Genomic DNA, 26,014 nt, shown 5'->3' on the forward strand with positions numbered 1-26,014 from the left:
ATCAAATAATTAAAATTTAAAAAAATAGTTTGTTGTGTAGGCTTTGGCTTAACAAAAGAATTTTATGAAAAAATTTACTGTAACGCCTTACAATCAAGCTTACTGAACTAAAGTCTGGTTTATACATACATAAAAGAATATATATTGTATCATGAAAGATTAGTCTTCATTTGAGTCGAGTATAATTTCAATAATGGATAAACAGTTTGAACCCAATAATGCATTACATTTTTTATTAAAATGATACAGAAAATGAAAAAGTGGCACTTTGGATAATTTGAGATATTTGCTGCTTGGTCACAAAAAAAAAACAAAACACAACTATGTCCACACACTAAACAAATACTGTTAGTCGGCTAAAACATTCCCAAAATACTACACAATAGTATGGCTTTCAAATATATTAAATATGATGTACCTATAGGAATGCAGATACATATCATTGGTGTGGACTTGCATATTTTATACAGATTCAACTGTTCAAGCTATAAAAAAAAAGTATAAAAAATTTGAATGGGTTAGAATGTAGAAGGTTCTTAATTCACAGTTGGTGGGATTTTTTTTTATTTTTTATAAAAGATTAGAGATTAATTTTTCACATAAATTGAGTAATCCATCAAACTCTGAGGTTGTCTCCATTCTAGAAGAGTCACAGTGTCAGGAGGAAAGTTTCACCGTCATGATCTGCATCCCAGTGGAATCATGTTATTGCACACGGCGGCAGTAGTAGCCGAGGACTTTGCATTTCTCACACAGATGTTGAGGATGTTCTTTGCTCTGGTCAGACACATCAAGGCCGTCCGGTTTCTCCAGAGGTCTCTGAAACCAACCGCAGATTAAAGAACTGGAAAGCTTAACGGTGCTCACGGTTACAAATGCCATATTTATGAGCTCCTGCAGCTTTTTCCACCCTTATTTTCTTTGCTCTGTTGTGAAACCTCTCATCAGCAGCTTCCCTGTCAAACCTCCACTTTCTGCCTCCAGAGGGCGACACTGAGCTCCTTCTAGCTTCCACTTTACGCTTCTCCTTCCTCCCACTTCTAGTGTCAGAGGCCATCTCCAATTTTTAAATCACTTTTAAGCAAACATTCTAATAAAATAGATAATACGCCTGCATTCGGGGGGGGGGGGGGGGGTGTAATCCCTCAAAGTTACAAAAGCTCAAATCAGTTTGTTTAAAAAAGAGGATTTAACTTATTTTTTTTAAATGATTTGATAGATTTTTCCCAACTTTACCTGCTTGTGTGGATAAACGTTGATGTGGCACTTGATGCACTCTTGACCCATGTTGGACCAAGAGTTGCCGCTCATCCACTTCCTCTTGCACTTAGGGCATTTATATTCACCAAAACATCTCTTTTTGCCCTGGTATGGGGTCAGACCTTCACCTTTGGGTCGAGCCTAAAAAAGGAAAGGAATTTAAATACACACTTTTAGCATCTCTGATCTTTTAGATCTTTAAAAAAAATTGTCTGACACATTTTCCAAGGAAGGTCTTTGGTTTCTGTAGTCTTTTATACAAAAAAATATAGATTTTTAAATATGAAGCATTTGTGCAGGGATGGTACAGATTTATTTTATTTCTAAAAAAAAAAGAACTAAACTTATTCTTATTCTCTATTGGAAAGTATTCCCTCCTACTCGTTGTTTGCCTCTGTCTGTGGGGGAACCGATGGCTAAAGAGGACCGCTTGAGGACAAATATTTCAAGGTTTCCGTCATCTCCTCCAGGACCTCACTGATCATAATGCAAAGATCTGAGCAGGAAAGAAATCAAACCCAGATGAACTTTGTAAAGAGAAAAATCCTTAATGGAGCAAAAGAAAAGTTTGTTCGGAATTAGAAACACCTTGACTCAAAAAGTTTTTACGATTTCTCCCAAATTTGCTCGCCAGGTTTAAGACCCAGCAGATATTTTCCTTTATTTTTGAGGAAATCTGATGGGACGCTCACACTTTTGCAGGCGCCTACAGCGCCGGTGGACAGAACATCTTCCTGAGGGAGGAAGCAGCTTTCACTCTCTTCAGGAAAAGAAAAACAAACCCTACATAAAAGCTCGACGACCCGCCAGAGCATCCAGGGGCACAAAGCTAGAGTTTCCATTCAGATGTGGCACACAGAGTGGACACTTTTCTTTCTTCCATATCAGAGTCAAACATCTCTGGAAGGGAGAGACAGTCTGCATTAATGCAGGATTTCAACCACTGAGCATCAAAACAGTATTTTCCAATATGGTTTTCAATATTTTTTAAAAGTATTTTTAATTATTTAAACGGAATTTAAAAACAAAGAGAGAATAAAATGGTAATTATCAGTATGGATATCCATTAACATGCAGTTTTGTGCCTCATTATTTAGTTTGTAATAGATGCTGGAAGGAGGTTTTTGGAGGAGATGGACCATCAGCTTTGTGGCTTTTTCCTTCATTCTTTTGCCCTCTGAAGCAGTTCTTTCTCTCTGCCGTGTGTCCCTCTGAGGTCATTGTTTTCTGTGCTTTCTTTTATTTGACTTACTGACTAAATTGAAAAACCAAAAGTTAAACATTCAGGATTGGGAAATTCTTCTTTCTACCATCAGCCTATTCCCAGTGAGGCAACGCTGATGACTTTCCTGCAAGCTGGAAGGAAGGCCAACTGACGGATTTTAAAGGGCTGTCACTTTGCCAGAGAGATAAAGTCAGGATGACTGTTGTCAGCGGCCTGAGGAGACGCTTCCCTGATACATTTCCATTAGATTCTGATAAACTGATGCAGGACAGTTGCCTTTTGCTCTTCTAGCTTGTGTCTCTTTTGTGTAGATATACTGTCTATCTGCAGTCCAAGAACATGTTCATACAAAAACAAAATTTTGCAAGAAATATGCAGGCTTTCCTTGGATTCATGTTCATGGGTGTTAAAGTCCCACTCCGATCATCTTTTGATTTAGTGAAAAAGTGTTTCAACTGGTCTTTTAATTATAGAGATGCCATTTTTAGCCAAAATTAAAAAAAAAACATTGTTTTCTAAGACATAGTTTGTGCAAAGCGGCAGTTGTTCATTAGAAATTGGCCTCTGAGTTGTGGGCTGGGCTGTTGGTGCTGAGTAAGGCCGACCCCATTTCCCATCATCTATCTGTTTACACGCTCCCCCTCTATTTTACAGCCCCTCGCACCCCCAACCTCACGTCAGCAATGCAACAAAGATTGCGTGCAATATAGAAGCAATCCAGCCATGCATCAGAAGAGAGCGGATCATGGAGCTTATGACCCGCCTAGTATTTGTTCTACGTCACTGCTACAAGCTTTTTCCAACTGTATTTTTTCATCTGCTGCTAATTAACAACAATTTGAATTTAAAAATGCTCAGAAAAGCGATATTAAGCTTAATTTTCTTTATATATATGTCCTCCATCATCAGAAACACGCCACAAGAACACGTTAAAAACACCATTAACACATGTTTCATCCGAGTGGATCTTATGGAAAATCGGCCTCAGCATTTACACCAACCTGAAAAAGGGGGGAATGTGTCAAATATGACACAATGAGGCATTTTTGGTTGCAAAAGTAATACAATTTTACAGTTTCCTTGTCTAGAAATGCTAACTCACCAAAGATTCATGCATGCTTAAAATTTACAAACATTACATTACAAAAAAATTAGATTTTGGGCAAAATCACAAGAATAATTTGGAGTGAAATGTCAGCCTCAATTTTCTTCACTCCAAATATCAATAATATTGAGCAATCCTCCAACAGATAAAACCTGTAATGCTGCGTTTACCAGTCCATTTACATTTAAATGTCTTGAAAAAGGATCAGAAATCCTTAATTAAGCTTCCTACTGCCTGAAATGAAAACTAATAAGGTTTTTTTATGTTAACTTAAAACTATTTACTTTAATCCCTTAAATATGGTTAATATTTAAGAGTTATAACTAAAACGATGCATCTGAGACCAGCAAGAAACTGCAGCAGATGACCTCGGCCAAGATGTTTCCACTCTGGGGAAAGAGGTTCAAGAGGTGACTGCCATCATCTGGAAAGCATCAGGACAAACAATGGACGGCTCCAAATCCTCACCCCCCCCCCCCCCCTTCTCAATCTCTACTCCCCCTCTTCCACTTTCTCCCCCCACTCCCATGAGACATGCAAAATAGACAGCTCAAGGACATTTGATAGCGTGTGGTCAATTACTCCACACTAACAAACCTGCACTTTCCCTCACTGAGCTGAATCTGTCTGAGACCGTGGCAGTGCAGGGCAGGCAGCTGTTACCAAACATGTGAAATCAATGATCTAAAAGAAGTCAGGGATTAAATCAAATATTTAAAAAAAAATGTAGACAGAGCTTTTTAAAGACCCACTCTGATGAAAATTATGTTTTTAACATGCTCTTGTAGGACATTTTCTTATGATGGGGGACCTATATAAAGACGATTTTACTGAAAATTCCATTTCTGGGCATTTCTTTATTCAAATTGTTGTAAATCAGGAGCAGACAAAAAAATACAGTTTGAAAAAGGTTGTATTTGTGACGTAGAAAATACACTGGGCGGGCCACAAGCTCCCTGCCCTGAGCTCTCAGCAGCAGGGAGGGGAAGGGGGGTCGGGCTTACTTAGAGCCAACAATCCCTCCTAAAACTCAGAGGCGAATTTTGAATGAACTTCTGCCCCTCTGCAGAAACTATGTTCTAGAAAAACTTCATAATTAAAAGACCGCTGGGAACACTTTAATAAATAGACTAAACGATGAACGGAGTAGGAGTAGGAGACACTTTTTCTGCCTTTTTTTAAATCAAAATGTAGAATTTTACAATTTTTTTTCAATTTAATTAAAAACATTACAACAGTTTCTTTAGAGGATGGGCTAATTAGGATTTTCCACTTTAATTTGAGTGATTTTTTTTTCATAAAGGGAGAATATGTACAACTTTTGAAGTGAATCAAAAGGCAGCAGGAACACATTTTCTGCTAAAATAGCTAAATAATAAAATATTTAGAAATATATACAAAATATATACATTTATGTATTATTGCATTATTCTTTGAGTCCTTTTAAAACAGAAAAACTATCACAAACAGGTCATTTATACATCCACATTATGGCTGCACGATATGAGGAAAACTCGCAATATGCGATATTGGTGATTAATATTGCGATAACGATATAATTCCCGGTATATAAACAAATAGCAAAACAACCAAAAACATAATTTCCATTTCACTGCAACAGTTTAAAAATTATACTCCAAATGACCCTTGTCGACGTAGGAGGCAAACATCAAACATAAAAGGGCTCATCTGATTGATCAACAACGTAAACGGGTCCTTCCGATTGGTTAAATGCATAAAGGGATTTATTTCATTTGTTCAATATTTCAAGCTGCCATGAGTTTGTTTTAGCACATTTAAGGTAACCATTTATTGCGATTTTCGTCGTCTTTTGCGGTATGCATATTGCACAGCTTAATGTCGCGATAACGATAAATTTGTGTATTGTGCAGGCCTAAGTACACATATATCTATTGCCTTGTTGTTTAACAGCTGCTCAAACAGACTAAACAGATAAAGGAGCAGGTTCTGTGCTTTTAAACAGCACAGTTGCAATATAAAAAAAAACGATCAGTGTGAACTTTTAAGGAGATGAAATGTGAAGTACTGCTAATTAAAACTTTTTGGAAACAAATTACACCTAAATGTTCACCATTAAGACACCAAAATGTCAAATTCTCTGCACACCGAAACTAAATCAGCAAAATTGTGTGCAAATATGTTCAAAATCTAGAGATCTTTCAGTTCCACGTTTGCAAACTTTACTCTTCTCAGCTTTTTTCTACAGTTCTATCGCGGGGACGACACGCTGCCAAAAAGCCCTCTGCTCCTTCTGGATTCTCATTAAGCTGCAGTCCTGTTGATGACAAACACAGCTGGAAACCAGCATTGTGTTTCTAAAAGAGTGAATGGCAGGGGCAGGTGGGCAAAAAAAAAAAAAAAGGAAAAGACAACACCAAGAATTTCCCAACTCCTGCTGGAAACACAAGACGTTTGAAACAGGTAGACGGTTTTACAGCAAATTGGATAGAAGTATCTTTATTCGTCTTAAATCACCAAATCCTGTGTGAAAATGACCTCATATGTGAAGGATACAAATGCTGAGATGACAAATGCTGTTTATTAAAGGAATTCTATCTCTCCTAACATTCCAGGCTCTCCTCTATCTGGCCCATCCTCCTCGGCACATGTTCAAGCCAAAAGAAACAGACAACATATATAGGAATGAGATAAGCCACTTATCAGCCGTGAAAACAAACAGCCCAAAGCAACAGTAAGAAGTCAGTGCTGCCAAGGATTCTTCACTTACAAGCTCCCGCATGGTTTAAGACCTGAGTGCAGCAGCGTTCGGTTAAAAAAAAGCGTGACAGATGTCATCGCGCCAGCTTTGAATGAACGCCATCATCTCTATGCAGTTGTATGCATCACTGCAGAAGCTACATAAACACTTAGAACGGCTTTTGTCGACAGGGGAAGACCCAAGAGTTGTGCAGAACAAAAAAAGAAATCAACTTTAGAGATTCTACGTTCCACCGGAAGAGTGATTTATTGGAGCCTGAAGGCTGGAGTAGAGATAGATACAGCCTCAATTTAAAAAAAAACATGCATTAATTGTGCAGAACAAGACATCATCGTCATTTATTTGAAGTTCAAACTAAATGAGAAAAGAACATTTGAGGGTCAAAGAGTGAAAAACTACTAGTCTCCAGGATTTTTGTTAAATCGATTGATCTCATTTCAATGGCAAGGTTGAAACAGAGGGACAGAAAATAAAGATAAAGCTAAATTTATTATTTTTAGATGGCAGTTTGATTTCAACCCAATAAACTGGAACTTTTAAGCTAAAAATATCCCCATTTCCTCTTAGAGAGAAAGTATAAATCAAGGAATTCCTGATATAATCCCTGCAATAATCAAAAATTCCTCATGTGAGGAGATTATTGAAGCAGGCTTTTCCCCTTCTATTCAAAAAATGATTCAAAGACATACACCCACTTCCTGTCCCGTTTCCAAAAACATAATGTGGAGGCTGTCATGTCTGTGTAGGGATTTTAAATGAATTTTTTTTCCCCCGACAGAAATTACTCCAGCCAAGACGAACAATACAGCAAGGCTTCCTGACCTTTGCCTCCACAGCCCCTCCGAGGAAACAATGCTCTCCTTTTTCAACCCGAGCCCTTCCCACTGTGCAATTGTCCGTCACCACTCTGTCACTTATGGATTCTCTGTACAGTAACTGGATTTTGCTTCCTAATTAGTGAAAGGTCCCTTAAAACTTCAAAGCACATTGTTTTTTTGGTTTGCAAAAAAAAAGTTGAGAGTCTGCAGCCAGACTGATGCAGTGGGGCATCAAAGGCGCACCCTATATATGAACTTCAGCTGTCTCAAGCTAAAGATGCCTCAAATTCCAGCCGTTCATTAGTTAAAGCTTCAAAAGACGCTGCTTCGACAGCAAAAGGCTGCCTTTCAACTTGATCGTTGCTTTGGATCTTAAATATCAGCTACATGTGACAAAACATGACATCATCTTTTTGAGATGAATGTTTCGAAGCAGCAGAGACCAGAAGGAAGCCAAATGACTTCCAGATTTTGAGCTTTGTCACTGAAGAAGGAAAAAAAATGTATAAACCTCCTTTGAGAAAATGTCCCTTCACTTTTCCAGGCTGACCTGCGGGGATGAAAAGCATAAAACATGCCTTTAAAGCAGAATCAAGCATTTTTCATTTTATTTTGACAGTCCCTGAAGAACAGCTGGATACCCTTCAAATGGTTTTCAATGTTAAATAATTAGCTAATTCTGGCTCTTGGCCCAGTTGTATAAACTCAGTCATACAGGCTCATTCCTCACCACTGCACTGCTCTGATCAACATCTGGGACTGGAGGCTGAAAAATGGCCACTAAACTTTAAATTTCTAAACTTCAAAAATAACTTAATCTGTCATTTTTTTCATTCCTTCCACCAATTCACCTTTTAATTTTGCAACTAATAGTTTTTTTTTTGTTTGTTAGGCAAAAATGTTAGTATGTTCAACACCAATGCTTATAATCTGGGAAATTGAAAAATACAATAGTGCACTTTATTTTGAAGTGCAAAATGAACATCTACTTTAGTCATATTTGCCAGCTCTTTGCCTACTTGTTTTTTCCTGCGATTCATTGTAGCATCGCGTCCACCAGATATTCAACTCCCTCCATTACACCCGACAAATTTCCGACATTTCCCTCTGAGCGCGATCAGTGAGGAAACACAGCTGCACCGAAAGCAGCACTCGTGTTTCTTTCATGCTTGCAGAGGAGTAATCATTTTTCATCGAGGCAAAGTTCTGAGACCAAAAACCTGGCATCTGCTGCTTATCACCAACCGGCTGGAGAACATCCAACTCAAAAATGTGCTGAGGAATCGGCTTTACGCTGTAAAATATAACGCAAACATCACAGATTATGCATTTCAGAGAGGAATAAAATCTAGAAGAAATTCCCTAAATAAATATGAAAAAAATTGGCCTAAATTAGATCCATTATACAACCTCCTCACCTGGGGGCAGTCTTTGATGTAGTGTCCCTTGTTGAAGCAAAGGTGGCACAGGTAGTTGGGTGGGGGCCTTTTGCTGGGTTTTCGGGTCTCGGGGAACAGAGAGAGGTCTGAGAAGTGCTGTGCTAGAGAACTGAGGCCATCCATGATGTTGCTGAAAGATCCCTCAGATGAGGGCCTTTTGTAGAACTTATTATTCAGACCCTGTCAGAGAAAAATGCATACAAAAATATTAGGTTTTGCAGCAGTGTTTGACCACTACCTATGTTTTAAGGTCGGTGAAATGCCAAATATGGACATGTTTGATGTAAGGTATTGAAGAAAAATAATGATTATTGTCAATCAGCAGCACCAACTGATTTTTCTGCAGTCTTTTTCCCCTTTACTGTTTTTCTGCATGATGAGAATGTCCCAAACCTAAAAAATATCTTGCTGTGACCCTGCCCGAACTGTTAGGCATGCATTGCTATAGTCCAGGGTTCTGCAACCTTTTATGCTGAAAGACCCATTTGGGTCTTATTGACTTTATGTTGATGAAAATACACTTTCTTCATGTTTTTGTAGCCATTTGAATCCATTCATTTACAAAATAAATCTTATAAATATTCTCTACAGTTAAATTATAATAGTATTTTATTTACATAACAGTTTTTACTTTTGACAGCAGCAGATCCTGGTTCCTTTCTAAATAAAATAAACTTTTTTTTTTAAATAAGATCCTCCTGCTGCAGCAGATTTACTTGAATAAAAAAGCGCAAGAAAACCAACTAACATGGTATTTTCTGATGTTATTGAATATAAACATGTAAACATTGTTGTAGAATCCATTCTTTTCGATCTATTCATGCAACTGCAAAGTTATTCTAATACTAAACCTCTCTCACAGTAGATCAACCCATAAAACATCTAAATACAAATGACAAACTTTAATTCTAAAACAGATCAACCCATTATCTATTCAAATTATTAGTATTTTTTTAAGCCAAAGAGCTGCAACGGAGGGATAAAAGAGTTTCATGTGGCTCTGGAGCCTCAGGTTGCAGACCCCCTGCTATAGTCCATCACCCTGATGGATTCTACTGTTTTGCTCCTCTGGAAGTTCAGTCGACGCCATTGTAATTCTCCAGATGTGCGGACTCCCCTCTGTTCACTGTGTGTCCTGATTGTGTCCATTTCCGCAACCGAACAAAATGCCTGTGTCACAGATTCCTTCAATCCTGATCCTGCTGGCAGGCCATGTAAAGCAGCATCTTTGTGTCTGTGGAGGAGACGGGTGCTATCCACTACAGGGAAAAACAAGAGGAGCAGCCGGATGATGCTGTTTTACAAGGCATCGTGGACAAGATCAAGGTCCTGCTGACAGTTCTGTGTGTGGATTTACACTTTATCCCAAATTTAAGGGAAGTGGAAGAGCAACAGAAGATATTGTATAGAGTTTTCATGCTCTATGCTTGTGTTTTTTGTGCAGAATGAGGCTAAAGTGACTTAACTTCAAAGTCCCACTCGCACTATCGTTTTCTAGGACATCGTTTCTGCAGAGCGGCAGGAGTTCATTAGACATTCACCTCTGAGTTGTGGGCAGGACAGTTGGCACGGAGTAAGCCTTTCCTCATTTCCCATCATCTCTTTGTTTGCAATCTCTATCAAATTGCATTTTTTGTCTGCTCCTGATTTACAACAATTTGAATGAAGAAATACTCAGAAATGTAATTTTGAGCTTAATTTTATATGAGAAAAGTGCCACAAGAGCATGTCAAAAACACCATAAACACAATTTTCATGGGAGAGGGTTTTTAAACCACTGAGCATGTCAGAGCTGTGACACTTCAAAACTTTGTAAGATGTCTTTCTCTGGTTCCTCTTCTGCGCAGAAACCAGAGGATCAGGATCTGGACCAGCATGGAAAACACATTTGCCTATACCACCCTCCACCCTGCAGCCTTCTAAAGGCAGCGGGTAGCAGGACAATATTTGGGGCAAAAGATGGGAGCTTAAAATATGGATTTCTGCAAAAAATAAAAACACAAAGTGTTTCCATTAATCATGCAAAGGGTTTTTCTACCTCACTGTTCAGATGGAAGAAGTTGCTCAGATAGTTGGAGGTCATTTCTGAAGCGCTGCGCTTGCTCTGTGCAGAAATGTCCTTTTCATCTTTGAAGCCATCAACCGAGCTGTCCGGCGTGTCTTCTAAGGACATGTAGACCCAGCTGAGGAGCTGCGCTGGTTGGTACACGCTGGTCTCCACAGCAGACATCATCTTGTCCCTGAGCGGGGGACCGCGCCTTTTTTTCTTCTTGGAACTGCACCGTCAGAACCACCGGGTTTTCTGGTTCATCCAACTTGTCTGAGTAGTACCTTTGCCTCAGCTGAATGCAAGTTTGGGTGTTTCCAGCATACAGACCGCGCGGCTGTGGAGGGTAAAGGAGTCAAAGCCGGAGAGAACAGTGAAAGTTGGAGGAGTGAAGACGCGCCAGGACTCCGCTGCGACGCGTCACAGTGAGGAGGTCCTGCTGAGCGGAGCCACGAAAAAGATGCCTTTAATCTCATCTTCTTAACGAAAAATCATTACATTTACACCGGTAGATATTTAAACTTTATTTGCTTTTCATGTCTTTTAGTATGTGATTCATCATTCACTAAAAACACTTTATCATAAAAACACAACAAAAAATGTTTTAGACTTAAATTTTAATGTGCAAAAATAATAACCACTAAAAAATAAGGTTTTTACTATCAGTAAAATTTCATTATAAACTTTTTTTCAGCAAAGGGGAACTCTTACCACAGTGAAAAGTCGCTCCTGGAGTCACTGTTGTCTTGTTTGAATTAAGTGCTGCCATCTAGTGGTATAGCAAGGTGGTGCCTCAGATTTGTTCAACAACACTAACGTCATGTCATTACAGGGTTCCAGTTTTGCTCCACACAATCTTTGTTGATTTATTTAAAAAAAATACAGATGTGAAATAGCTAGAAAAAAGTAATTATTTTCATTATAGTTTTGTTTTAAGCTCTGTTGTTGAGGTTTTGTCTTTTATCTTCACTTTTGTCATTTGTGTGTTGCAAATAAATGTATTTTTTTTCAAGTTCATTTTTTTTATTAGACATATCTATCAGCTGAATACAAAAAAATAGCATTTTAATAATCTTTTATTATTTTTTACTTTGTTTTGGACCCAACGAATATTTTACTGTCTAATAAATTTAACAAATTATTTAGAATAGAATAATAGATATATAATAATAGAATATTTCCGTATACTTTATATTGCCTTAATCATTCTTCTTTAATTGATTGATACATTAAATTATGTTTTACTATATTGTAACGTTTAGTGTTCTTCTCTGTCCACGTCATTTAACGCATCATGGAAAAGTGTGCAGTCTCCTTGTAATGTGGAGTCATGAGGAGAAAAGTCTTATTGCTGTGTTGATAGAAGCAGATAAGCCCGTGAGGAACATCTGACTCCATGCTAAACAGAGCAAAGGTTGGTTGAGAGGGAAAACACAGTTTATAGACCGCGCGGTCTGTATGTTGGAAACGCGGAATGTACAAAAGCCCCACCCACGTCTAGGCTGCGCGCGCCCTCTACTAGTCTGCTCTTCCTGGATCTGACGTTCGCATCCACCCAGTGAGTTCCCTGTTTTGAGTTTTCTTCTTCTTCAATATTTCTGGTCTAACAGGAACAACACTCGGTGGAGTTGGTAGCAGAACCTGCTAAAATATTAAGAAAAGCAAACAAGTCTGACCCTTAAAGGTAACGGCGACTCTTCGTCCCTGCTTTGGTGGAATGAGTCAACTATCCGCTCTCGAGTGTGAATGTTTACTGCGGTTTTTGGACGGTCAGTACGGAAATCGGTGTCGTCGGGGTTTGTTCTGTCAACAGCGGTTCTATACCGCGTTTATGAACGTGTGTTATCATTGAATGATTGCAGTTTGTGAGCCTTTCCTTCCTTCTTCAGACTTGATGCTAAATGCTATGATTATGTACTGTTTTAGCCACTTTAGAATATAGGAAAAATGTCGATGTGAATTTTCACGTTGGTTACTCGAGTTATAAAAAACACACGTCGTGAGTTATCGTCACTATTGTTGTTATTAATGAGTTTTGTCAAAACTACAGCAGTTTTTGGAGTTTGGAAATCACAGGCCCGTGATGCGCTGTGAATGAAGCTAAAATGCTGCTTTCGCGTGCACTTCGTAAACTTCAGGCTTTTCCGAGATTCCACGAGTGCACGTATGCTTTTGCATAACTACTGTGGTTTGAGCTGCAGGGATTCCCTTCCCTAAATATATATTTAGACCGACGTAGTATTAACCTTTTCATTACTTTACTGCTGTTTATCGCCACTCCTTGTTCGCCTTGCGACTTACTTTTTTTTGTCAAGTGCCAGTTTTACGACATCACCTAAATGCCTCTTTTGTGGGTTTGGTCATTGTTAAAAAGCAGTTGAGAAATCAGGCGTAGTTCTGGAATTCCTATTGTTTTCTGTCCATTACCCAGAATTCACGCCTTTCCACTTTCGAAGAATTTAGAATTCATACATACAATGAATTTTATACATTACAGCCCCTTTGTCTTCTTAAAAACAGAAATATTTTTTTTCTCTTAACAGATAATAGATTCTGTTATTTTTAAAGAAAAAAAGCTATTTGAAACTATATGATTTTTTTTCTTCAATGATTGGTGATCAAAGTATCCAGTATCTATGTTTATATTTAAATATGACTCCAGTTTGTTCTTTTTTTTGTACTAATTTAGATGCTGAAGCAGCATTTTATCTAAAGATTTATCAGTTATTATTTATGGCACTGGGATGTTTTAGGAAGTGTTTTTTATTCCTGGTAAATGGGAATGGCAAATATGTTATCCTACCTGTTGTACAGTCCCTGACAAAAGTCTTGTTGCTTATCCATTTTGTAGAAACAAAAGCACATAACCTCACTTTTAATGAATCCATTGGTTTTAGAAATGTCTCATATGAAAGCTAAAACCCTCCCAAATTATATTCAATATACTAAAATAAAATTGCTTCACTGAAGAAAGATTGATCATTTAATGAACACAGGTCACATTTTGGCAAGACAAAAGTTTTGTCGCCTACAGAGAGTAATGTGAAAATTCAACAAATAATTTACTTCAAAAACAAAAATATGTTGCATAACATCAGTGAATTAAGTAGTGCTACTGTGAGATCCATATTTAATATTTTGTATGACGTCCATCAGCTTGAAGGACAGCATCCATGCGGTTTGACAATGATTCATACAATTTATCGATGAAGTCAACAGGAATAGCAAAGAAAGCAGTCTTCCATGCCTCCCAGAGTTCATCAAGATTCTTTGGTTTGGTCTTCCATGCTTCCTCTTTCATTCTACCCCAGACATGCTCAATGATGTTCATGTCTGGTGACTGGGCTGGCCAGTCCTGGAGCACCTTGATCTCCTTCGCCTTGAGGAACTTTGATGTAGAGATGGAAGTATGCGATGGAGCACCATCCTGCTGCAGAATTTGACCCCTTTTATGGTTGGGAATGTAAGAGGTAGCTAATACTTCTTGATATTTTAGGCTATTGATATTGCCTTCCACCCTGAAAATGTTTTGCACACCCCCATACTGGATGTAATCCCAGACCGTGATTTTTCTGCCACCAAACTGAACTGTTTTCTGGGTGAATCTTGGGTCCATGCGGGCTCCAGTTGGTCTCCTGCAACATTTGGGCTGTGATGTGATTCAACTGAAGACTCATCTGAGAAATCCACCTTCTGCCACTTTTCCAGCGTCCATCCTTTTAGCAGGCTGCAGGCCTTGGCAAATGCCACACGTTTTTTCAATTGCCTTTTGTTTAGTACTGGTTTCTGGGCACTGATTCGACCATGGAGGCCATTTTGAGACAGAATTCTACAAACTGTTCTGGTTGACACAGGGACTTGAGGTGACCAGGCCTGGTGGAGCTCTGCTGCAGTGGAAAAGGGGCTGGCCTTGGATTTTCGAACCAACAAACAGTCCTCCTGAGCAGTTGTCTTGCGGGGTCTGCCAGACCTGGGCTTGTCAAAAACATCTCCAGTCTCTTCAAATCTTTTTCTTATTCTTTGTACTTGACGCTGAGACACAGATTGATCAGTAATTGATCACAGGTGAGGCTGTAATCTAGGATTGGGTGCATCATATGACAAGGTGACAAAACTTTTGTCTTGCCAAAATGTGACCTGTGTTCATTAAATGATCAATCTTTCTTCAGTGAGGCAATTTCATTTTAGTGTATTGAACATAATTTGGGAGGGTTTTAGCTTTCATATGAGACATTTCTTAAACCAATGGATTCATTAAAAGTGAGGTTATATGCTTTTGTTTCTACAAAATGGATAAGCGACAAGACTTTTGTCAGGGACTGTACTCTATCCAAAAGGGGACCACATTTAGTCCAGCAGCTTTGTTGACACTTGTATGCTGACATATCTTACAGACATCTATGGTGTTACATCTTACAGACATCTACATCTATGTGCTATCTTAGATGACCCCACCCTTACATTGACGTGTTCTCCCTACCATGACAAAGGTGGATAAAGGTGGAAAGATTTCATGTAATCCATGGACACCAGTGAAGATCACAAATCATTGAAGAAAAAATGTTCAGCGCACTGTCTAGTGGGTCTAGATGACCCAACTCTCAATGGTAAAGTGCCTAGGATAGCACAAGGGTTATTACTGTCTTGTGTTTTCAGAAATAACCTTGACAGACAGCAAGGGAAAAAAACCCAAAACATCTTAAAACCTCATCATGTGTCAGCTTTATCATCGCTTGCAGGGACAACAAACTGTTCACAGACTCATCCATTGTGTTATGAAACATGGGATATATAGAGGACGATTCAGGGTTCAGACACTAGTTCTTGGTGATTCATCACCATGTGGGAGAACTGCATTGAAAGGCTGGACACATGCATTTAAACAGTTAAGTGAAAGTCAAAAAAATCTTCTGTAAATATTTAATTAAATATGAACTGGGATATTTTTATTAAAAAGATCTGCTGTTTTCGTGACAACTATAAATATTGTCACCGTGTCTTCTCAAGGCACACTGTCCAACCAGTTGTATTTAACTTCAGGCTCACATTTTACTCTTCTTACCTCTGCTCGGTGCATGTACAGCTTTCCCTCTGCTAAGATATCAAGCGACGACTTGCATCAAGACTTTTATTTTGTTATTTGTTCCAGATCTCTGAAGATGAGTTACCCAGGCTACCCCCCACAATCTGGCGGATACCCACCTCAAGCAGGCGGCTATCCACCCCAAGCAGGAGGCTACCCACCCCAGGCAGGAGGCTACCCACCCCAGGCAGGAGGCTACCCACCCCAAGCAGGAGGCTACCCACCCCAAGCAGGAGGCTACCCACCCCAAGCAGGCGGCTACCCACCGGCGGCTGGTGGCTACCCTCCGGCAGCAGGAGGCTACCCTTCGGCAGGAGGTTACCCCCCGCAGGCAGGAGGATACCCTCCCGCTGCAGGTGGTTACCCTCCAGCAGCAGGGGGCTTCCCACCCCAAGCAGGCGGCTACCCTGCGCCATCAGGAGGCTTCCCTCCCCAAGCAGGAGGATTCCCTCAGCCTGGTGCTGGAGGCTATCCCTCCATGCCCCCAGCAGGTGAGGCCACAAAAACTAAAGCATGTGTAAACACTGTGAATGGAGAGACATGTGGTGTAGATACCAATATTTGCTTTCCAGGTGGAGGCTGGGGTGCAGCACCAGGTGGCTCTGGCATGGTAAATAGATTCCTCTTAACATGCTAAGTAAAGACTCAATACAGACATATGGACCTCCTCAAACTAAATATCTTGTTTGTGGAAAATCTTCTTATCTACACCAGCTTTACCTCATTTATTCCACAGGAAGTTCACCACCTTGTATCAAGTGCTAACGGCTGTCTTTTGTCTGTAGCCAGGAGGACCTCAGCAGGGATATCCAGGGGGCCCTCCCCCAGGCAAGCCCATGCCAGGTTATCCTGGGCCCTCACCAGGTGGAGTTCCAGCCAACCCTCAGGCACCAGCCATTCCTGTAAGATACTTTTCTTTTTTTTGTTAAAGTTTGTTTCAAATTGGTCATCCAACAATAAGATGAAAAAAGAAAATGTTTAATTTCAAATAGAAAGGATACAGGGGCTCCATCAAAGATTTTCCAGGCGCTGACCCACTGAGGGATGTGGAGGTACTCAGAAAGGCGATGAAGGGTTTTGGTGAGTGAAATGTTGTCATATGACCACAGTTATAATTTACTCTGACAATCAGTTCAACTTTTTTTTAATAAAACACTATGATTTTGAAAACGGAACAGGAACTGATGAAAAAGCAATCATTGAACTTTTGGGAAATCGTACCAACAAGCAGAGGGTTCCGCTGGTAGCAGCCTACAAAACCACCTACGGGAAGGTGAGCACAATACTCTTGATTTGTTTTGTGTTTTTTACAGTTTCAGTTGTATTTGATTTTTTTTTTCCGTGCTGCACTTTACATGGAATTGTTTGTTTTTTCCTAGGATTTATTCCGTGATCTGAAGTCTGAGCTCACTGGAAACTTTGAGGACTTGGTTGTTGCCATGCTTAAGACTCCCACTCAGTTTGATGCATCTGAACTCAGAGAAGCTATAAAGGTTTGGAAATTGGAATGAATTGGCGTTAACTCACATTTGTCAGAGTCAAAGCCAAACAAAGTATAAATATGTACATTACAAATTGACTTGAATGCCTTTAAATGCCTTTATTTCTTTATTTTCAGGGTGCAGGAACTGATGAAGCTTGTTTGATTGAGATTTTGTCCTCACGTTCCAATGCGGAAATTATTGAGATCAACAAAGTCTACAAAGCTGGTAAGTCTTTTCAGTTGCCTCTTTAACAAGCATTAATTCAAGAATTAATTTAATTTAAAGAATTAATCAAAGAAGCTTTTATTTTGAAAGACATGTCTTCAATTGCTTACTTCTGTCAGAAAACCCTGTATTATCATATATGACAGGGGTGTCAAACTCATTTTCACGAGGACCACATCAGCATAGCGGCTGTCCTCAAAGGGCCAGATATAATTTATTCATGTAACTAAATGTAATGAAAAATAAATGTAACTACTTCTTAATGTGTAAACAACTCATTATTTATTTATTATAACTTTTTAAAGTAACAATTATAGTTGGATAGAAAACAAATGTTTGCTTGTTACTCTAGCTTAAATCCTTTCTATGATTGATTCTGACAGGTTGGATCATAGTGACAGTATTTAATTCCTAATGTATAGTTGCCCAATCCGATATTTCAAGGATGATTCCTCCTAGATATGAATAAATACACAATTTTTTTATTTTTTACTCCAAGAAATTAAAAACTTTTATGCTCTTGCGGGCCACAAAAAATGCCATGGCGGGCCACATTTGGCCCGTGGGCCTTGAGTTTGACACATGTGTTCTATAGCTTTGTGTAGAATAGTACTGACAGAGAAAATTTGGGAAGAAACCAGCTAAAACAAATGCAAATATCATGCAAACTAGTTTGAATTCATCCATCACTTTGGCAGAATATGGAAAGACCCTGGAGGACTCCATCAGCAGCGACACCTCTGGTCACTTCCGTAGACTCCTGGTTTCTCTTTGTCAGGTATTCCTTCTAAATCTTCTGGATCATTTGTAGCATGCATTGTTGATTAAATCCTTCTCTGACATGTTTGCATTTTTTTATTTGATCATTTCAGGGAAACCGCGACGAACGCGAGACCGTTGACATTTCTTTAGCCAAGCAGGACGCTCAGGTACTCATTTGAATCTGCCCCCGTGTCAAATGTCCATGTCAAAAACAGAAGGGAAATGTTTCAGCCTGTTGCTTAAAAACTCCCATTTGTTCTGTCTCAGAAACTGTACGCGGCTGGGGAAAATAAAGTGGGAACTGATGAGTCCCAGTTTAATGCCATCCTGTGCGCCCGCAGCAAGCCGCACCTGCGGGCAGGTGTGTCATTTCTACACACCGTTGCTAAATATGTTGATTTACTCATTTAAGAACAGGGATTGTAAACACCTGGTTTGTGGGTTTTTGTTTTTGTTTTCTGCATCAGTTTTTCATGAATACCAGCAGATGTGTGGGAAGGAAATTGAGAAAAGTATCTGCAGAGAAACATCTGGAAATCTGGAGGACGGCATGGTGGCTGTTGGTAAGTCATCAAAGAACTCTTTCTAAAGCTCAGACTATTTCGATGAGTAAAGTTAACTTTAAATTTGTTGAATGTAAAACTTATGCTTTTAAAAGTTCTGCTTTAAATGATTTTTCTCCATTTTTTGCCCATCTTTTTCCCCAAAGAGAATAGAATAAAACTTTATTGATCCCACAAAGAGGCAATTGTCTTGGTACCAAAGCTCGATTTAGCTTTATTGAATTCTAGTTATCTATTGTTATAGATTGAACCTTTCTCAACTCTTTTAGTGAAATGCATCAAGAACACACCAGCCTACTTTGCTGAAAGGCTCCGCAAGGCCATGAAGGTACAAAGGAAATGTTCTGAAGCGTCTTTCCTGATTGGCAATTTTCAATGTTTGCTGCTCGGCATCATGAATGGGTTCGATTGTATTTGTAGGGCGCAGGGACCAAGGACAGAACCCTGATCCGCGTGATGGTATCCCGCTCTGAGGTGGACATGCTAGACATCCGGCAGGAATACCTGAAGGCATACGGAAAGTCGCTGTACACCGACATCTCTGTAAGTCGTTTTGTTCATATGCAGATACGAAATGGAGCAAACAAATTGGAAATTCTAAAAAAAAAGTTTTGAGTTTTATTTTCAGAAATAAAACTTCCACATTAGCATAAGCTTTTATTTCTTGCAGTTTTGATGATAATCCTCTTAAGATGATGAAAACCTAAAATCTTCTGCATCTGAAAATCATTATCCTACCCTAAATTAATAAAAATATATATAATTTTTCAGCACAAATCTCAAAAACTATGTTCATTTCTTTGCATTGAATACTTGGTTGAGCTTCCTTTTGCATGAATCTAATGCATGGAGGCTATTAGGCTGTGGCACTGCATAGGTGTAGTGCAAGCCCAGGTTCTTTTCTTAGCGACCTTCAGGTCATCTGGATTGTTGGATCTGGAATTGCTCATCTTTTTCTTTACAGCAGATGAAATATTTTCTGTTGGGTTCAGTCAGGCACGTTTGCTGACCATTTAAGCAAAGTCACTCATTGATTTTCAAATAGAAAGAATTAAAATTGCTCTCCTAAAGCAAGGAAGAAAACTGAAAGGAACAAATGTTTACATGAATGAACATCTAACCAAGAAAAATACTGACATCTTGGGGAAAGCACAGTTTCTCAGAAAAGAAAAAAAATACAATCGACGTGGACAACAAACTGCAAAATTTTTAATCAGACTAAATGGCCCACCTGAGCAGGCAAGTCATCGCAATCAGAGAAATGGAAGAACTGGATCAATTTTGATAGAAAATGTACAGACCTCTCTAACAAGAAAAAAAACTATACACAATCATGGACGTAGACATTGACCCAGATACCTATTTCTTTGACTTTGTGAATAACCACTGCAGTTATTACACAGTAGAAGAATCCAATAGAAACACAAATCCTAATCACTAACTCTCAATCATACATTTGAACAGCAGAAGCTTATACGCGAATCACCAAACCATTGAAGAATACCTTTCAAAATAATTGCAAGATAAGAAACCTGGTTAAAGGCAGAAAAGGGCTTACACTTCCAGCTTGAGAGCTATGACTTTCACTATGTGAACAGGAGAAATAAGCAAGGCGGGGTGGCTCTTTACATACACAACAGTCTTAAACACAAAGTTGCTGAAACAATGTCTGGCTGTATTGATGATGTCATGGAATATATATACGTAGGGATTAGTACCGGTATGGAGAAACAGGGAAACATCATAGTCAGCTGCGTGTATAGAGCCCCTGCATCAGACATGGAAACCTTCACAAGTGCCATTGAAAACATGTTTGCTAATATTTCCAAAAAGGTAATATTTCTTTATGGCGATTTTAACATAGATTTGTTGAACCCAAACAATCCCACCAAAACAGAAGATTTCAGGCATACAATGTACAGTTTCCCATTATTTAACAAACCCAGCAGAATAACCACAAACAGTGCAACCTTGATAGATAATATTTTCACCAACTGCCTAGAAAACAGAATAAAAAGCGGACTACTAATGACAGACATCAGCGACCACCTCCCAGTATTTTCAAACTAAGAATGCGTTTGCAGAGAAATAAAACAGAAAAAGAAAATAGTTTATAGAAGGAAACTAACAGAGGAGTGAATAAACGGATTTAAATCAGAACTACAAGCACAAACCTGGAAAACTCTGGATGAAAGCAATGATGTCAACGCACCTTATGAAATATTTATACAGGAGTTTACATCCATATAGGAAAAAAAACTGCCCACTTACAAAATCCTGTAATGGAAAACAACATAACAAAACCCATGGATGACAACTGGACTGAGAAACGCATGCAAAAAAAAAGAACAGTTTATACAAACAATTCTTAAAAAACAGAACTGTGGAAGTGGAGCAGCGATACAAAAAATATAAATAAATATCAGTATTAGGTCCCACACTGTTCATCTTGTACATTAATGACATGTATCAAATACACTTTCTATATGCAGACGACACAATTATAGTCTGTACAGGGGAGAACCTCAGGGAAACTGTAAAAATAGTAAATACAAAATTAGGGAAACTAAAACAATGGTTCAATAGAAATAAACCTTCACTCAGTGTTACCAAAACTAAATTCATGATTTTCGGAAATCGCCACATTCCTGCAGATTTAGAAATAAAAGTTGCTGTTGATAACCATGTTCTGGAAAGAGTGACTGAAATCAAGTTCCTTGGAGTAATTATAGACGACAAAATAAGCTGGAAACCACAGGTAAAGCACGTCAGAGCTAAACTTACAAAAAGCATAGCAGTGTTGGGAAAACCGCGACATACTCTCACTCACAAAGCACACTTACTATTATATTCATCCATAATACTACCATATTTACAGTACAGTGTAAAAGTTGGGGGGAAATGGTTATAAAACAAACCTACAGTGTTTATATATCTTACAGAAAAAGCTGTTCATGGAGTGGATTATGGGACACATACAAATACTCTATTTTTAAAGTCAGGTTTATTGAAACTATGGGATCTAGTGAAACTGAAGACGGCTCTCATCATGTAATAAGCCAGATACAACTCACTTTCAATAAACTTTTAGCAAATGTTCAAAGACAGAGACGGGAGTTACAATCTAAGAAAACAACTGAATTTCAAAAAGCAGTGCATTCGCACAACAAAAAAGAAAATGTGTGTATCTAATTGTGCTGTGGATTTATGGATTGGATGAAGGTTTAAAACAAAGCAAAGGTTTACATCTATTCAAAAAAACCTACAAGAAGTAACTAATAAATATAGTATAGGGCCAGAAACGATTGATTAAACAAAAAATGTCACTTTTGCACAGTTGCTATACAGAATTGTAATGGGAAATTTTTTGTACATATCTGTAAATAGAAATACGCACATCATCAAGTTCTGTAAAAAGGGGTGTGATCAGACAAGAGTTCTCTTTAACCCACTCCTTTTTCAAGCACACTGTATTGTCTTGACTTTTAAACCATTGTGTTGAGTTTCCATTTGTGTTTGAAATAGAAAACTGAAACTGAACCAATTTTTAGTACTTCTGGCAGAGTTGGGGCTGGAAAATAAAAACTGCATCTCCGCACAGCATGTTAGCAGAGGAGGGTAGGATGTGTTCTAGAGTTGACTGGGGACATTAGAGAACACGATTGACCAACAGCAGCAGGTGATGCATCATCACTGATCATTAAAAAAATGACTTGGGGACCAATGAGCAACAGTCCACTTCCCTTTCTCCTTGGCATCTTTGTCTTTGACACTTACAAATACAACATTCATGTCTAGTTTTCATGCGTGTGTTGGCTCTTGAGGCATCACTCCTCTGGCTGCTCCACTAAATTCTTGAATGGATTTTGTTCGACAATCCTGCAGGTATCCATGTTTTTGGTTCAACTATTTTACTACACTTTTTTTTCCTTCCACTTAACTGTGCTTGAATACAGCACTCTCTGAACAACCAGCTTGTGTAGCAAAGACACTTTTATGGGTTGCGGGTCCGTAGATTCCATTTGATTGTGTAACCTACTAACCCAGACTAAAACACCATTTGAACATTAGGAAACCTTTACAGGTAATTAACTGATAGGAGAGATAAGAACGCAATTCCACTAGTTAATAAACATTTATACTTGTTTCACTTTTTGAATTGATTGATAAATATTATGAACCTTTTCCAAGATATTTTTATGTGTCTGCTTATACAGATATCAACATTTTTATTTATATACATATAATTGTGGTGTTTTTTTTTTTTTTTTTTCTCAGGGTGACACATCTGGAGATTACAAGAATCTGCTGCTGAAGCTGTGCGGTAGTAGTGACTAGACCGGAGCTGCAACTGTTGTCGTCAGGACATTGTATATGTCCAGACACACACAAAAAAAGTAAAACTAGGAGGGTTTAACACAACATATGAAGCATGCAACTAATTTTAGTGGCACCTAATCATTGAAAATGAGATATATTAAAAGATGCATTTAATGCTTGTCAAGTAATCCTGTATGTGCCTAAACATTTTATTATTTCAAAAATTACCATATTACTGTTCTAACTACATCGTACTTTAGTAGTTGAGAGGTTACAAAAAATTCAAGGTAATGTTATAACTTTAAATCCTTGATTTAGATTAGTTTCCGTTGCTAATAAAGAAAACTTTATTTGAAAAAACAGAAATTTTGTTTAAAAATGTATGGAACTTTTATTCCTATATTACAGATATAGTTAAAGTCACTGCATTTGTCTATGTTTTCATCCATCCATCTTCAAATCCTGCATCCTGTGTACAATCACAGGGTCATGGGGTCACTTACCTCAACTTCTCCAAGGGGAAGGAAAGGGCCAATCTAAGGCCCATTCTGTTAAGGCGCACTATAATTATATTTCAGGTCAATCAGACATTTAAAACCCCCTTTTTTTCTTTCAATTAAAACGTTAATAAATGCACATTTATTTGCACTTGTAATTCTATGCATTAATGCCAATACTACGTTTTGCCTTTTGCTCAGTGCAGAGAAGCCAAAGTCTAAACACAGTTCATTATGATGCCTCAAAACAGCAGATGCAGCTGCATATTTTATACTTTTTTTCTTTTCTTGCAAAAAACAATCTGTAGTGGTTTTGAAATTTCTATCATAACTATTTTTGTTCATATGATGTTGCTGTCTGTTCTGTCCTTTGCTGGTCTGCTGTTCTGCCAGTAGAGGGCTCTTGGTTCACATCAAACGTCAGTCTGTACTGACTGTGCTGCAATTTGACATCCACTTTAAACTAAGTTTAAATTCTACTTTTACCTTCAATAAAAGTCACTTTGTTGTGTTTGAGTTTGTCCTGGACTTTGTCGTGTTTTTGCATGAAAAACAGAGTCAAGCTTTGTCGCTTTGGGTCGACGTAGGCGGATTATTTGCCTTGTAAAACTGGACTGTTTTGCATCATTTTGGTTTAGAGCAATGCTGCATCTATTGAGATGAAGAGGCTGCAAAAATAAAAGATCCCTTTGGTCCTTCAGAGGAGGTGAAACAATGTTCAGGTAGACTTTCCAGCACAGAATACATAAGCTTTTTCGCAAAAATATTAATAGTAATGGAAATACTAAAGGATCCTTTTCGATTCTACTTACCTCAAAGTGCATTTAAGTTTAGAGTTCACTGCTGAGTGAAAAAGTCGCCTCCAACTTCACCATTATTCAAATGTGCTCAAAGTACATGAGCCTCATGACAAAGATGAATAAATATTTAATATTGATATTTTTGTGTTCCCTCTCAAGCCACAACTGCACTGATGCATTTAGATATTTAGGTCAAAAGGAACCCAGGCAAAACCTTTCGTTCTGTGGATTTCTAGACAAAGTGCTTTAAAAAATCAGTTGATTTATTGATGGGGACCCCCTTTTCTGCCCACTTGTCAGTAAATGTTATCTTGCAGTAGATTTTTTTTTTCTAGTTGTCCAATAGGAGCCGTGCAAATAGGTGACATTTGGTTGCCTGGGGAAATAATCCTGCTTTAAACTTCATATAAGCAAAACCAGAGGATTAAATGAATGGCACATAATGAGAGATAGCAGCAGAAATCACTGTGGAGCTGAGATCCTCAAGCATATCCATTTCTGTGTCACATTTGCCCACATAAGAAGGTAGGGCAGGAGTACGGCAGCTTAAAGAATTTATAGTGGGGGGAAAAAAGATTCCTGACCTCTGCAGCTGGGTTTCTTTGTAAGCACTGACTCCCAAATGACTTTTCCCCACAGGGAGAAGAAATCAGTGGAGCTGTTGCATAACCATTTATATTGTTAAATCTGTTTTGAACTTAAAGGGGGGAGCGTATAGGCACACTGTGTGCCATGCTAAGCTCTAAAGCCAGCCCTGCTATGGTCTTTCGAGCACCAACGGTAATCATAATCCATGTAAATGGCATATACTGTAGATTCTTCGGTAAGCTGAATACTGTCAGCTAGTAAATAGCTTTTACTAATCATAGCAGCTTTAGTAACTTTTATTTTAAAGCTGCTAAAGATTTTTCTCATTTGGAATGTTTGCCTCGTCTACCATATGATGGAGTATGATCAAGCTTGGACAGTGGGTCAGGGAACAATCCTGAGAAACGGTCAATCTGATCTGAAGATTTATAAGAAAAAGGGTCTTAAAATAAATCACTCCATAAAAAAAAGGCTAGATTTCTCTCATAATGTATAATCAGATTATATCAAAGTGCAGAATAAATACAAATTTTGATGTACTTGATTTATTCAGAGGAGGAAGCTTTAGGAAAAAAAGACATGAATGCATAGTTTAAGTAAATTGTATTTGTTCACATGTGTGAATTAAAAATATGAATAAATAACTATTTTTATATAATATAGATACCAGCAGAAGGTATTTGTGATTAATGAAGAAAGCTTACCACAAAATTAAAATATTATCAGATGATTTTAGTGATATCAGAATGTAATTTCAAAAGTAGTAATTAATTTTTATTTTTGTTCAATTACATGCTCAGGGTCACAGATACTGTATTTAAAAATATATATATTTAGTAGATTACATTTTATTTCTGTTAGAGTTAATCCTGCTGAAGATCAAGTAAATACATCAATTAATATAACAGAAATAAATTAAACAACAAACATTTACCATCAATATAGCTTTTTTAGTGCGATGTTTAAAACTGAATAAACTGAATTAACTAAAAACTTAAATCTTCAAGATTTATAAATATTTGTAATTATTTTGAGCGACTTTTAATCTAATTTTAATA

The 26,014-nt window shown here is 38.2% G+C and overlaps 2 protein-coding genes and 1 long non-coding RNA gene across 3 annotated transcripts; 2 read left to right on the plus strand and 1 right to left on the minus strand.

Moving 5' to 3' along the window:
- Nucleotides 1-205: 205 nt before the first annotated feature.
- On the minus strand, nucleotides 206-11,024 carry LOC101156286 (zinc finger CCHC domain-containing protein 24). Its single transcript, XM_004080406.5, has 4 exons — nucleotides 10,626-11,024; nucleotides 8,567-8,767; nucleotides 1,237-1,401; nucleotides 206-819 (listed from the first exon to the last, which is right to left on the minus strand). The coding sequence occupies exons 1-4, from the start codon at nucleotides 10,818-10,820 to the stop codon at nucleotides 706-708; spliced, it is 675 nt and encodes a 224-aa protein (XP_004080454.1). The 5' UTR covers nucleotides 10,821-11,024; the 3' UTR covers nucleotides 206-705.
- LOC110017233 (uncharacterized) lies at nucleotides 9,968-10,604 on the plus strand. The gene is made up of 2 exons (XR_002292560.3): nucleotides 9,968-10,160; nucleotides 10,435-10,604. It is a non-coding gene; the product is annotated as an uncharacterized LOC110017233 (long non-coding RNA).
- A 1,244-nt stretch (nucleotides 11,025-12,268) lies between the features above and the next one.
- On the plus strand, nucleotides 12,269-24,084 carry anxa11b (annexin A11b; the record flags this gene model as incomplete). The annotated part of the gene is given in 15 exon segments (NM_001104826.1): nucleotides 12,269-12,318; nucleotides 15,784-16,208; nucleotides 16,290-16,327; nucleotides 16,503-16,619; nucleotides 16,710-16,797; nucleotides 16,896-16,990; nucleotides 17,097-17,210; nucleotides 17,336-17,426; nucleotides 18,125-18,204; nucleotides 18,299-18,355; nucleotides 18,456-18,549; nucleotides 18,656-18,751; nucleotides 19,021-19,079; nucleotides 19,172-19,294; nucleotides 23,030-24,084. Coding segments are annotated over 14 exon segments (1,527 nt in total). The 3' UTR covers nucleotides 23,090-24,084.
- Between the last annotated feature and the right edge of the window lie 1,930 nt (nucleotides 24,085-26,014).

This window comes from Oryzias latipes, chromosome 19 (assembly GCF_053564925.1).
Source record: "Oryzias latipes strain Hd-rR chromosome 19, Olatipes_Hd-rR_3.1".
Lineage (NCBI taxonomy): Eukaryota > Metazoa > Chordata > Actinopteri > Beloniformes > Adrianichthyidae > Oryzias > Oryzias latipes.

Coding starts and splice junctions, on each gene's coding strand:
- LOC101156286 (XM_004080406.5), bottom strand. CDS start 10,820: ATGATGTCTGCTGTGGAGACCAGCGTGTACCAACCAGCGCAGCTCCTC. Junction 1,402..8,566: donor ACATCAAAGACTGCCCCCAG/GTGAGGAGGTTG, acceptor TTCCTTTTTTAG/GCTCGACCCAAAGGTGAAGG. Junction 820..1,236: donor ACGTTTATCCACACAAGCAG/GTAAAGTTGGGA, acceptor GGTTGGTTTCAG/AGACCTCTGGAGAAACCGGA.